Genomic DNA, 13476 nt, shown 5'->3' with positions numbered 1-13476 from the left:
TTTAAAGGAACATATATTTTTGAAAATAGTCAATGCAAGAATTTATTTTACTTGATTATATTTGTTTTTCCTTTTTATTGGGGCTGGGTTGGGGAGTGGTTGGAGGGAGAAAAGACAGATTTTTGATCGTTGAAAAAATACAGGAGGGAGAGCTCACTTGTAGGAAACACTTGCAAACAACTTAATTGTTGATTTATTGAATAGATATTTATTAAGCTCCTACTATGTGTCAGGCACTGTGTTGTAAGGCTCTGGTAAATACTTAGGTAAGTCATCAACCCCACTCTCAAGGAGTTTACAGTTTAATTGAGGAAAGACATTGATATGAAAGACAAGCAGAAAATTGCAAAAAAGAAGTGTAAACTTTAGGGAGAAATTTGAGAGACCATGGGCAACCGTTGCTAGCTTTGGTGTCTTTTAATCCCTTCTATGATTGCCCCAGAATCAACAACTGGAATGTAAAGCTAGTTCCCTACAAATCAAATAAGATGTTGCAAGTGAAAGCACTTTGCCTCTGTGTTGTTTGTCAACCTTATTCACAGGATTAAAAACAGGACCAGTGACTCTAGAGTCTAGACTTTTCTTAAAGTAGTGGTTTAAGGTTAGATAAGATTAATTGATAATGGCAGAAAGTTCACAAAATTTCAGAATGTGAATTGAAAGAAATTTCAGTGTCATCTAGTCAAGAATAGAAGTCCCTATTATATGATAAGTGGTCACAGCTTCTACATGAAAATTTATTTATGGGGATGTGACTGCTTAAGGCAGCCCATTCTGCTTTTGGACAACTCTAATTGTGGGGGAAATTTTTCTTATACTAAATCTGCCTCTTAGAAACTTCCACCTCATTACTCCTATTTCTGCTGTCTGGGACAAGCCAGGACAAGAGTGATTTCTTTTCTATAACCCTTAAGATACTTGAAAACAGCTATCTTATCACATCTGCTTGTACTTCGTTTTGTCAATGTTCTTTATACTTACTGATTGATTTTGCATTACTGAAATTTGAGATTCATTCAACTGATTCACCAATATTCAGTAAGTTCTATGTGCATTTATGTGTTAAGATCTGGGAGAGATGCAAGTTTTAAATAAACCGTGCCCCTTTCCTCATGTAACTTAATTAAAGGTTAGTAGAAGAATAAGACAAAAAGATGTATAGTTTTAATAAAAAGTATTATATGACATGTATTAGAGAGGTATGAGAGTACTATGAGAAGTTCTGAGGATAAAGGTCATTATCTCTCATTTGGAATTGAAATTACCTCCCAATTGGTCTTTCTGATTCAAGTTTCTCTTTTAAATCTTTGTTGTTTCCAGGGAGGACAGTTTGACTGCTTGATGTTGTTTGTCTTTCATTCTAGAAAAGTACCATGACTTACAGTGAATTGAATTTAAGTGAGGGAGGGCTGTGCAAGGTTACCAACCTCACTTTCTTCTCCAGAGGCATCTAGGTCCAGTGGCAAGATAGACATCTGGACTACTGGAGATGGCCCAGGATGTTTAAGGCAATTGGGGTTAAGTGACTTGCCTAGGGTCACACAGCTAGTAAGTGTCTGAGGTGAGATTTGAACTCAGGTCCTCACAACTTCAGGTACCACCTAGCTGCCCCCTTGTATCTCTTCTAGAGTACCAGTGATATTGTAGTCAGCAAATACTTGCTAAACTGAAATGAATCTTAGGAGATAGGACATAAATCTAAGGATTGAATTGACCAATCCTTATTTATCAATGGAAGTGCACAATAATGTCCAAATGCAATAATTTATGTGAAAGAATTTTAAAGTATTAAGTGCTGTCCATGTATGATAAAGGTATTATTATCATTAGTTTTTTTTTTTTTCAGCTTGCTGGTATCTGACAATGGCTATCAAATTGTCAGATTGTTCTTGGACACTCTTCCTACCTAGTGATTTACATATTTATTTGATAGCTGAGATCTTTATCAAGGTTTGTTAGTGTATCACAATATTGTTTGTTGAGCATACATGTCATTGTTGGAAATTGATGCTATCTGTAATCCAGTGGAAGGGTGGGGAAATTGGGTACCACAGGTAGCGATAGCAGAGAAAAAGACAACTACATACCAAAGTATGTAAGTTTGGGATGCTGTTATTTAAAGCAAATTTATGATTCTATTAATGCTATAGTCTACAGAATCAATTCCAAAAGAAATTAAACCTTTGTACAAGGTCTTCAAGATTCTATGTTGTCTGACCCCATCCTGCCTACCCAATATAATTTCTGCTCATTAACACTAATTATTCAGAAACAGTCTTCTTTCTTAAAATGTGATTCCCAACATCTGGAATGCTTTTATTCCTTGAAATCAATCTTATTGGTTTTTAGTTTGAAGATTCCACCTCCTTCCCCCTTTTTTTTCCTTCCCCTTCTAAAGAAAATGGATAAAGTATGTTGTGCTAACCTTCATCCTTGACTCCTTTGCTTCCTTATTCCCTGCCTTCCAAATATTTCCAGTTCTCAACCCTACCATCTTCTTTCTCTGAATCAATTCCTGAATTGCTCATTGCATGTAATCCTGTTAGCTGAATCTACTATAAATTTGTAATTTATCTCATATTGGACTTCACTGTTGCACAACAGTTTTTATTTCTCATTGAGGTTCTATTTTACTCCCTACAGGTGGCTGTTCCAAACCTGCTCTCTCTTCATGTCCCCAAGATCTAAGAAAATGATATGTCTTGTCATTAGCTACTCATTTCCCCTACTTTGTAACTCAAAGCCTTAATATACATTCACCTGTCCTCCTTCCTTTGCTTCATTATCAGAGAAAGAAGTGGCACTTCTCCCTTTTTATTTTCTGGAAGAATTGGATTGGCTCACAGCTCTATCAGGTGTCTCTTTTTACTAAAGCTAAGCCTTCTTATTCATTTATAAAATGATGATATGTGAGGGCCCTTTCCAGCTCTATATCTATGATCATATATCTAAAATCATCAAGCTTTACCTTAAAACTGCCCACATTTTCTTATTTCTAAAAATTAATTGGTGTCTTTTCTTTTTACAACAGTCAGTCTCTTCATCCAGCTTTGAACCTTTCCTTGAAATAAAACACTTAAAAGCACTTAAGTAAAACCAACTGATACAATGACTGTGTGTGAAAGGGCAAACACTATTCTGCATCAATAGTCCTATACCTCTCTGCCTAGAGAAGGGGGAGGCATATGCTATTTTATTATTTTGTTTCTGGTACTAAGATTTGTCACTGTAATTAATAATTACCCACAATTCAACTTCCTTTTAGTGTTCAATTTATTTGTATTGTTGTAGTCGTGTATATTGTTTGTTTGTTTTTGGTGAGGCAATTGGGGTTAAGTGACTTGCCTAGGGTCACACAGCTAGGAATTGTTAAGTGTCTGAGGCCGTATTTGAACTCAGGTCCTCCTGAATCCAGGGCCAGTGCTCTATCCATGGCGCCACCTAGCTGCCCCAGTCCTGTATATTGTTATCCTGGTTCTGCTTGTGTCATTCCTCATCTCCATCATTTCTTAGTGCACAGTGATATTCTATTATGTTCATATGACATAGCCAACCCCGGGTCTATAGGCACTCCTTAATCAGGTCTTTGCTATCATAAAAGTACTTCAAGGAAGAATAATTTATATATATATTTATATATGTTATGTACATAGATGATGACACATACACAAACTGTTTATTTTGATCAGTCAGTATTAAGCATTTACTATGCGCTGGGCACTGTGTTAAGTGCTGAAGATACAAAACCGAAAGCAAGCCAGTCCCTTACTTGAACTGGCTTATTATGTTCTTTTTTTTTTTTTTTTTTGGTGAGGCAATTGGGGTTAAGTGACTTGCCTAGGGTCACACAGCTAGTAAGTGTTAAGTGTCTGAGGCTGCATTTGAACTCAGGTCCTCCTGACTCCAGAGCCAGTGCTCTATCCACTGCACCACCTAACTGCCCCAAACTGGCTTATATTCTAATGGGCTTTCTGTACATTTATATGTAAATAGAATATGCATACCTTGGGTGGAGACTATCATCTATTCAGTTACCCAGGTTTGCAACCTGTCAGTTATTCTTTCTTCTCCCTTACCTCTCTAGTCATAAAGTTTTGCCATTTCTACCTTCCTTCCTTTCATCTGTCCCCTTTTAAAATTTACATTACTGCCACTTTAGTTAAGTTCTCATTATGTTTTCCATGTAGGTCTTAATTAGCCTTTCTGCCTTCCCTCCATCCATTGCTTAGCTATCAAAATAATCTTCCTATTGCTGGAATGCAAGATGTCCATGTAAATTATTTTGAAAAGATGTTATATTAATTTGTAGTACTCAAACTACTCTTTTATTTCCTTGGAAAAATGAATGAATATATTATGCTTGATGTACTATAAGCATTGAGGTTAGAGTTGAGAACATTTACCTTCACTATTTGTTTCTTTCTAGACTAGCTATAAAATTTCACCTACTGATTTATGACTTTTTGTGGGTTGTAGTGTATACTTTTAAGATCTTGATTTGTATGTCCTGTATTATTCTTTTGTTCTCCATATACCACTATGATCAAATGAGTTCTATTTTAATGAGCCCATCCCACACATTTTACATGAAGCTGAGATAATATTAAAATGATAAGAACACTTTAATGATTATTCACATCTGAGGATTTTGTTTTGAGCCAAACATGCATGACATCAATGTTTCAAACCTATATTTGTGTTTGTGTATATTGAACTTATAAATTACCATCTAGGTGTGAAAAAGCTCTCAGCTAAAGATACCTTTGGTAACAACAAAACAACCTCATGCTAGAAGAAACAGATTTTTGGATTCAATTAGTATTGAATTAATTTTTGTCCAAGAGAGTTTAGTAGTTTCTTAGTTAAATATATGACCTTTGTTTGAAATCCTACATTTGAAATAAGACTATACTTCTGAAGTGTGCTTCTTTTAAAGCAATCAAGTGAATGAATGGAGGAGAAAGAATTTTTAAGTGTTTCCTATATACCCAGCACTTGAAGTTAAGCACTGGGCATGAAATTACAAGACAGCAAAATAGTCTTTGACCCCACGGAGCCTATACTGTAATAGGGGAAGACAACCTACACAAAGAAACTAGAGTTGGAAAATGGAGGAAAGAGACAGCATGATTTGGAGCTGGCTGAAGTGACATGGTGTCTAAGTTTGGGCCAACATGATTCAAACTCACTGATAAGAGTCCAGGGCTCTGGGGAGGGAATCTGAGTTTTAGGTACACCAGGGTGGTAGTGATAAATATTGAATAGAAGCAAATACAGTTTTCATTACAGAGTTGGTAATAACTTTTTTTTTTTGGTGGGGTGTGTTTCTAGGTATACATAGAATCTCAGAAGTACTTCAGGAAGAAAGACTAACAGAACATGATTTGCCTACAAATGTGGATGCTACCAATTTGAAAAAAAGAAGTTGGGGATTATTAGTCCCTGGGATAGTAGGTGGGACATTAGTAGCTGTGTATGCAGTTGCTACTCCTTTTTTAACTCCAGCCCTCCGGAAGATTTGTTTGCCTTTTGTACCTGCGACTTCAAATCAGATTGAAAATGTTCTGAAGATGTTACGATGTAGAAATGGATCACTTGTAGACATTGGTAGCGGTGATGGACGTGTTGTAAGTTATACTTTGACATTATCGTGATTTATAGGTTCTGTTATTGTCATCATCTCTAGTGCATGTTTTTTCTTCTTTTTTTTGGACTTAAAATTTTATTTTTAAAAATCAACAACAATCCATCTTCTTTCCTTCACACTTAGTTCCCCCTCTCCAAATTAGAAAGAAAAACAAAGCCCTTGTTATAAACATATGATCAAACAAAACAAATTGCTTGCATTGGCCATGTCCAAAACATGTCTTAGTTCGAACTTTGAGTTCAACACCTCTTTATTAGGAGGTAGGTAGCATGTTTTATGGGCCCTTCAGAGTAGTGGTTGGTAATTGCACTAATCAGAGTTTCTAAGTCTTTTAAAGATGTTTTTCTTTACAATATTGTTGTTACTATATAAATTGTTCTCTTGCTTTTGCTCACTTCACTTTGCATTGGTTCATACAAGGCTTCCCAGGTTTCTTTGAAACCATTCCCTTCATTAGTTCATTTAACAAAATAGTATTTCATCACATTTTCATATCATAACTTATTCAGTCATTCCCCATTGGTTTCCCTCATTGTAAATTGAGATAATCCCTCAATTTCCAATTCTTTACCACTTCAAAAAGAGCTGTTATAAATATTTTTGTGCAAGTTTGTTTTACTTAAGACTAATTCTTTCCTTAATCTTCCTACCTTCTTATTCCACTCTTTCCCTCTTCCTATTTTCATCCTGTTTCCCTGTTGAGTGAATGTATATATGTACCTAATTCTGTGTTCATATGAGAATGAGATTTAAGTACTGCCTGCTACCCGTTCCCTTCCCCCAGTCCCTTCTGTAAAGATCTCTACTTGTACACCCCAATTATGTGATATAAATTTTCCAGTCTTCCTTTTTTCTCCTCTAGGGTATTCCTCTTCCTTTCCTATTCTTTTTTAAAAATCATCAAAACATAAGAGAACTGCTCCGAGGTCTTTTATTTAATTAAGCTGTCTCTGTGACTCCTGATGTTGATAGGCTTCAGAAGGGACACATGCATTATCTCCTGTTAGAATAAAAACAATTTATCCTTTTTTTTTTTAGGCCCTTATGGTCATTCACTTATATTTACCTTTTTATGTTTCTTTTGACTCTTATGTTTGCGCTTCAAAGTTTTTCTGCAGTTCTGAGCTTTTCACTGGAACTTGGAAGTCTTCTCTTTGACTAAAGGTCCATTTCTTTTTTTTTTCTCCAGTAGGATTTTATAGTTTTGCTGGGTAAGTTATTCTTGGTCTTAAACCTGTATCCTTTGCTTTCTTAGGTATCCAAGTTCTCAGTTCCTTTCTTATAGTGGTTGCTAAATTTTGTGTGATCCTGACTGTGGCTCTTCAGTACTTGAATTTTTTATTTCTAGCTGCTTGCGATATTTTTGACCTGGAAGCTCTGTACTTTGGTTATAATGTTCTTGGGTATTTTAATTTTAGGATATCCTTCAGAAGGTGACTGGTTTAAGAGAGTTGGGCAGTTTTCTTTTTTGATTTGATTTGAGTTTTTGAAATATCATGTCTAGGTTCTTTTTTTTTTTTTTTTTGGTCATGACTTTCAGGTAGTCCAATGATTTCTTAAACTATATTTCCTTGATCTGTTTTCTAGGTGAGTTGTTTTTCCAATAAGATACCTTAAAATTTCTTCTATTTTTCAGCCTTTTGACTTTGTTTTAATATTTCTTGTTGTCTCGTGGAAAAATTATTTTCTATTTTGTTTATTCTAATTTTGGGGGAATTTGTTGCTTGGGCAAAGTTATGTATCTCTTGTGGCAAGCTCTTAATTCATTTCCAAGTCTTCCAAGGCTCATATATCTCTTCCATTTTCAAACTAGTGCTTTTATTTCTTTATAAAAACATTTATGAACTCTTCCCCCTCCTAAACTTTTGCTTTGTTTCTTCTAGGAATTCTAGTTGAATTTATACCCAAGCAGTGTTTTTCTTTGAGATTTTGCTTATATATGTCTTGGGGTTACTATATTCGTTTGGTTTTGTGTCTTAAGCACCCTGTCTCCATAATAATTTTTCATTCTGTTATTCTTTTTTGTTTGTTTATTATTCTAAGATACTTCCTAATATCACATTTTATATAAAGGCCAGGTCTGTACCATTCTAGAAGGAATGTTGAGGTTGGTCCTTTTTCTGCTTTCTTGAAGGTATTGAGTATTGCGTTATATTAGGATCTCAGGGCAAGCTCACGCTGGAGGCCTACTAGCATTTAGTGCTCCCAAAGTGGTCTGATCCAGGGCAAAGTCTGATTGATGTCACCCTGAACTGAACTTTGCAAATTACTGATCCAGATTTGGATTTGAGTGACATACCTGTGTACTTGCCTCAGTTGCAGTTCCATTAGACCTCTGTCAGACTTAGCTGCTAGCTTAGCCTGTTGGAAAGCTCCACTGGTTCAGAGTGACAGAAATTCAGACTCCCTTTGAGTTCGGAATGCCTTCCCCTGTTATTTTCCTGCAGGTTTTAAACCTGGCTGGAAGCAGTAGCTGAGACCGGGCTCTGTTTCTTGTGTGAGAGCCACTTAGCTGTTGCCTGCTTCTGAAACTTGCTTCTTGCTGAATACATAGCCTAGTATGAGACTGCATCTCACCTTGAAATGCTACTTGTAGGCACAGGACACCTCCTAGATCTTCCCTGTATCTTTTTTTTTTTTTTTTTGCAGGGCAGTGAGGGTTAAGTGACTTGCCCAGGGTCACACAGCTAGTTTGTGTAAAGTGTCTGAGGCCAGATTTGAATTCAGGTCCTCCTAAATCTAGGGCCAGAGCTTTATCCACTGAGCCACCTAGCTGCCTCCCTGTATCTTTGACCTAGATTTGAGTAGTAAGTAGCAGAGCTGCAATTTGTTAGCTATTGCTGTGCCCTTTGGAAGCTTAGCCTTTTCTGTGCTAGATCTGTGGCATCTTATTTCCCTAATGCACAGCCTGTCCCTGCATTGGAATGCTCCATGCTGGCATTCCTGGCTAGATCCCTGACCCCAGTGTCTGCAGATCTCTCTTTTTATCTCCCTGTACTGACCAGGGCTGGAAAAAGGACTAACTGACATAAATTTTTCTTGAATTTTCCAGTCAATACTTGGTCTGGTACATTTTCTAGATCTGTTAGGAGGATCCATGGTTTAGAGTTCAGCTGTACTTCCTCCTAGTCTTTCAGCTTGGCTTTGACCCCATTTACATTTTTTCTTACAAAATCTGGAGGAGATTCATCCAATCAAACTGTTTCAAATTAAAGCATCTATTTAGCTATTGTATATTATCTTTTACCAGACTCTAAAAACCTGTGGCTTAAGTAAATATTTTATTTCTCTAAATTCTTAATATTTAAGAGGATAGTAGGAATAATCGGAGAAGATGCTTTGTAGGTCATTGTCACATAAAAACAATTCAATACTAAATTAGTATTTGATATTTAGAAGGGCATTTAGGCGTATATAATTAAAGTTGTTAAATTAGCCAATTTTGGCATTATAATTCATTATAATACATATATCCATATTTCTATGGAATAATTTCCATAGGGTTTGGGGTGGGGCACTAAAGTAGGAGGAAGCAAATAATGGGCAATTTGTCTTTTATTAGACTTTGAGTAATCTCCCTCATCTGGAATACAGCTGGAATACAACAGAAAAATTAGCAAATGTGCTTCAGTATGGCAAATGACCATCACTAAACTCTGTTTTTTGCTTAATACTTATGTCAAACACATGGTCTGTGCATCACTCTGCAGTGCTGCTAAACCAGATTAAGATGTAATTGAGAAATACTTAACAAAATAAAAAAAGTATGATACAATATAGATAATGTTAATGCGTGGTTTTCTAGGTCAATATGTGAGTTACATGGATCCTCATTGTGGTTTAGTGACTGCTTTTCCATTTGAGTTTGACATCATTGGCTTAGTTTGTCTAAAACTAGTACCATCAGTACCATTTGTAGGCCATAATCCAGACCATAATGTGTAAATTTGAAGCAACAGGATACATCAGGTGTGGAGAGTAATACCTCACAAAAGAAGGGGAAGACAGAACTGTAAAAAGTAAAAAACATAAAGGACAATCTAGAAGTATTTAGGAAGTGGACAGATTTTTTTTTTTTACATTTCAGTTATTTTGAACATCAGGATTACTGAGATTTATGATGATGAACATGAATAATCAAGAAAAGGTTAAGTCATATTCAGCATACTGTTAAAGCATGGGAACATTTGTGTTATAATGGGGAGAAAGTTAAATGGGCAAGTTACCTGTTCAAAAATTTCCTTTATATAATTATAGAATTCTATAAGAAATAGATTTTCATTAAAATGATTAAAGTTTAAAAGTTTTAGATCTTTATGTTTAAAGCTTCAAAAAAAAATTCCCTCTGGAAATGTAGAACATTATATTAGAACATTTTGTGCCCTGACAGTGATGTACAAATTTAGTTAAACATTAAAAAGCAAATTATCAGTTGGTATTTGAAAATTACTTGATAATATTCATATAGCACTTTAGTTCTATAAAGGCTTAATCATAATTTATTTTGGCCTCTTATTTTGATCTCTTTATCTTTGATCTCTGTATTAAGAATTATTGTTATTTCTGTATGGAAACCATGTCTTGCATTGTCATCAAGGAATTCACAAGACAAGATTTTTTCCCCTCCAATTTGTGAAATCCTATCTTTTGCTATTTAGAGCAAACTCTTATCTTTTCTGTGTAGTGTGTGGGGCCTGGAGATCTGAGTTCAAATCTGGCCTTAGACACTTATAGTAGCTGTGTGACCCTGGGCAAGTCATTTAACCTCAGTTTTTTCCCTTATGTGAACTGAAGATAATAATAGCAGTTACCTTCTGGTATTGTGAGGATTAGCAAGATACTCCTGTTCTATGTTAACAAAATGTTACCGTGTCTATAGTTTTGTAACTTTAAATATATGTTAGAATTATGGAATGACCTTAGAATTCACCTAATTCAGGAATTCTTAGCCTTTTGCTATGTACCCTTTTGTTAGTCTGGTGAAGTCCAAGAACCCTTCTCAAAACAATGTTTTTAATTCCATAAAATATATGGGATCAAATGGAAACCAGTTATATTGAAATAAAGATATTTTCGCAACCAATTTCATGGATCCCTTGATGTCTATCTATAGACTACTTAAGGGAGCCATGGACCTAGTTTAAGAAACCCTAATCTAGTCTGGTTAACATTCCTGACAAATTTCATCTAGCCTCTGTTTGAAGACTTCTTTTTGGTGGGGGAGAACTCTTGAGGTATCGCATTCCACTTGAAGAAATTAATTTTTAGGAAGTTTTCCTTATTTGAAACCTACAAATTATTCTGTTGTTGTTTCTCAGTCATTTGCTATCATGTCTGACTATTTATGACCCCAGTTGGGGTTTTCTAGGCAAAGATACTGGAGTGGTTTGCCATTTCCTTCTTCAGCTCATTTTATAGATGAGGAAACTGAGGCAAACATGGTTAAATGACTTGCTCAAGGTCACACAGCTAGAAAGTGGCTTGAGGCCAGATTTCAATTCAGGAAGATATGACTTTCTATCTACTGCATCTCCTAGCTGTCCACAATGTATTCTAATTACTCTTATTTCTGCTCTCTGGGGGCCAACTGAACAAACCTAGTCTTTTTTTGGGCATTGAAGCCCTTGATACAGTTTAAGATAGCTTTATATTTCTCCTTATCTTTCTTTTCTCTCTGAAACATATTTAGTTCCAACAGTCTTTGTATGGTGTGGTCTCCAGTTTCCTGGTCATTCTCCTCTGGACATGCTCACTATCCTTCATAGATCATGGCATCCAAAATTGGACTACAGTACTTAATTGGTGGTCTGACTAGGCCAGAGTCAAACAAGACTTAACTTTCCTGGTGCTAGTCATATTTAATGCAGGCTGATATTAACCATGCAGTCTATTGAAACTGCCACAACTTTTTCACAGGAATAGTTGTCTGGCTATTCCTTTCTTGTCCTGTATTTGTGCACTTGATTCCTTGACCTTAAGTGTAGAACTTTATCCCCGTTAAAATTTACTGTGACTGGGGGCAGCTAGGTGGCGCAGTGGATAAAGCACCGGCTCTGGATTCAGAAGGACCTGAGTTCAAATGTGACCTCAGACACTTGACACTTATGAACTGTGTGATCCTGGGCAAGTCACTTAACCCTCATTGCCCCCCCCCCCAAAAAAAATTTATTGTGGCCCATTGTTCTAGACTGTTACGAAGTTTTACAATTCTGACAGTGCTATTTAATTGTTAACTATTCCTTCTGTGTTACCTACTTATTTGAAAACCTGGCACATAGTAAGTACTTAATAAATACTTTTTGAATAACTGTTATGCTTTCATCCAAGTCATTGATTAAAAAAAGCTGAAGAGGAAAACTTCTAGGGGAGGTTTATTGAAAAAAAATTAAAAAAAAAATCAGAAATCTGCCCTTTCTCCACCTAACCTTGCTCCTCTGCAAACAGAATGAAAGAAAAACAAAATTCCTCTTACAAACATGTATAGTCAAGAAGAGCAAATCTTTGCATTGCCCATGTCTAAAAGAAAATTAAATGTATAAATATATGTGTACTTAAGTATTTATGTATATATAAAATATACATGTGTTCATTTCTAGGTATATATGTAACTATACATTATACATATGTATGTTTATATACACGTGTTTACATAGGTATGTGTAAATATATATATATATATATATGTATATGCATTCTTAGTCTCATCTCCTTATGAGGAGATGAGTTGTTCAATCATTTCATTTGTGTCTGACTCTCTGTGACCCCTTTTGGGGTTTTCTTGGCAAAGATACTGGAGTGGTTTGTCATTTCCTTCTTCCACTAATTATTTATTTATTTGTTTGTTTGTGTGGGGCAATGAGGGTTAAGTGACTTGCCCAGGGTCACACAGCTAGTAAGTGTCAAGTGTCTGAGGCCAGATTTGAACTCGGGTCCTCCTGAATCCAGAGCCAGTGCTTTATCCACTGCACCACCTAGCTGCCCCCTCTTCCACTCATTTTTACAGATGAGGAACTGAGGCAAACAGGGTTAAGTGATTTGCCCAGGATCACACAACTAGTCAGTGTCTGAGGCTACATTTGAACTCAGGAATATGAGTCTTCCTGACTCCAGGACTGGTTCTCTATACACTGGGCTACCTACCTGCCACCCAGGAGATGGGTCACATTGTTTCATTATCAGTCTTCTAGAATTTCAGAGGATAGAGTACTGAGTGTGGAATCAGGAAGACCTGAGCTCAAATCTCTAAGTTTTAGACTGCACTGGAAGCTGAAACTGAGACCTTGTCTTGGTTTTGGAGTCCAAGCCACAGCACTGCTCCTCACTTCTGAACTTGCTTCTTATTAAATACATAGCCTAGGTCATACAACTGCTTTTTATCCTGAAGTGCCCCATTGTAGTGTGGAAGTGATCCCAGTGTTTTATAGGCTAGCCTAGTGTGTTCTTGGCTAGGATATCCTGGAAGAACCAGGGATGGACAACTTATTTTTTGTCAGAGGAATAGTCTTAACTAAGTTCAAGGATGTTAATCACCAGTTCTACTGCATTTTAACGAGGCCGCTATGTGGCACAATGTATAGAACACACTGCCTGGAGATCTGAGTTCAAATATGGCTTCAGACACTTATACTGGCTGTGTTACTCTGGGCAGGTCACTTGACCGGTATTTGTCACAGTTTTTTTCCCATCTCTAAAATGGGAATAATAATAGCAACTACCTCACAGGGTCAAGATCAGATGAGATAATAAAAAAAACAGTAAAGCAGTTAGCACAGTGCCCGGCCCATAGTAGGTGCTATATAAATGTTAGCTATTAATATTATTATACCACT

At 36.2% G+C, this 13476-nt stretch overlaps 1 protein-coding gene across 1 annotated transcript in view; it reads left to right on the top strand.

Annotated features, from left to right (window-relative positions):
* The window catches only part of ATPSCKMT (ATP synthase c subunit lysine N-methyltransferase), a 34021-nt gene that overhangs the window by 4287 nt on the left and 16258 nt on the right, over positions 1 to 13476 (top strand). Inside the window, exon 2 of the mRNA XM_043988068.1 lies at positions 5332 to 5627. Within this exon, the coding sequence (XP_043844003.1) occupies positions 5332 to 5627 (296 nt within the window). The remainder of the gene's footprint in view (positions 1 to 5331; positions 5628 to 13476) is intronic.

This window comes from Dromiciops gliroides, chromosome 1 (genome assembly GCF_019393635.1).
Source record: "Dromiciops gliroides isolate mDroGli1 chromosome 1, mDroGli1.pri, whole genome shotgun sequence".
Lineage (NCBI taxonomy): Eukaryota > Metazoa > Chordata > Mammalia > Microbiotheria > Microbiotheriidae > Dromiciops > Dromiciops gliroides.
Note: the sequence above shows the minus strand (reverse complement) of the source record. Positions and strands in the feature narration are given on the sequence as shown.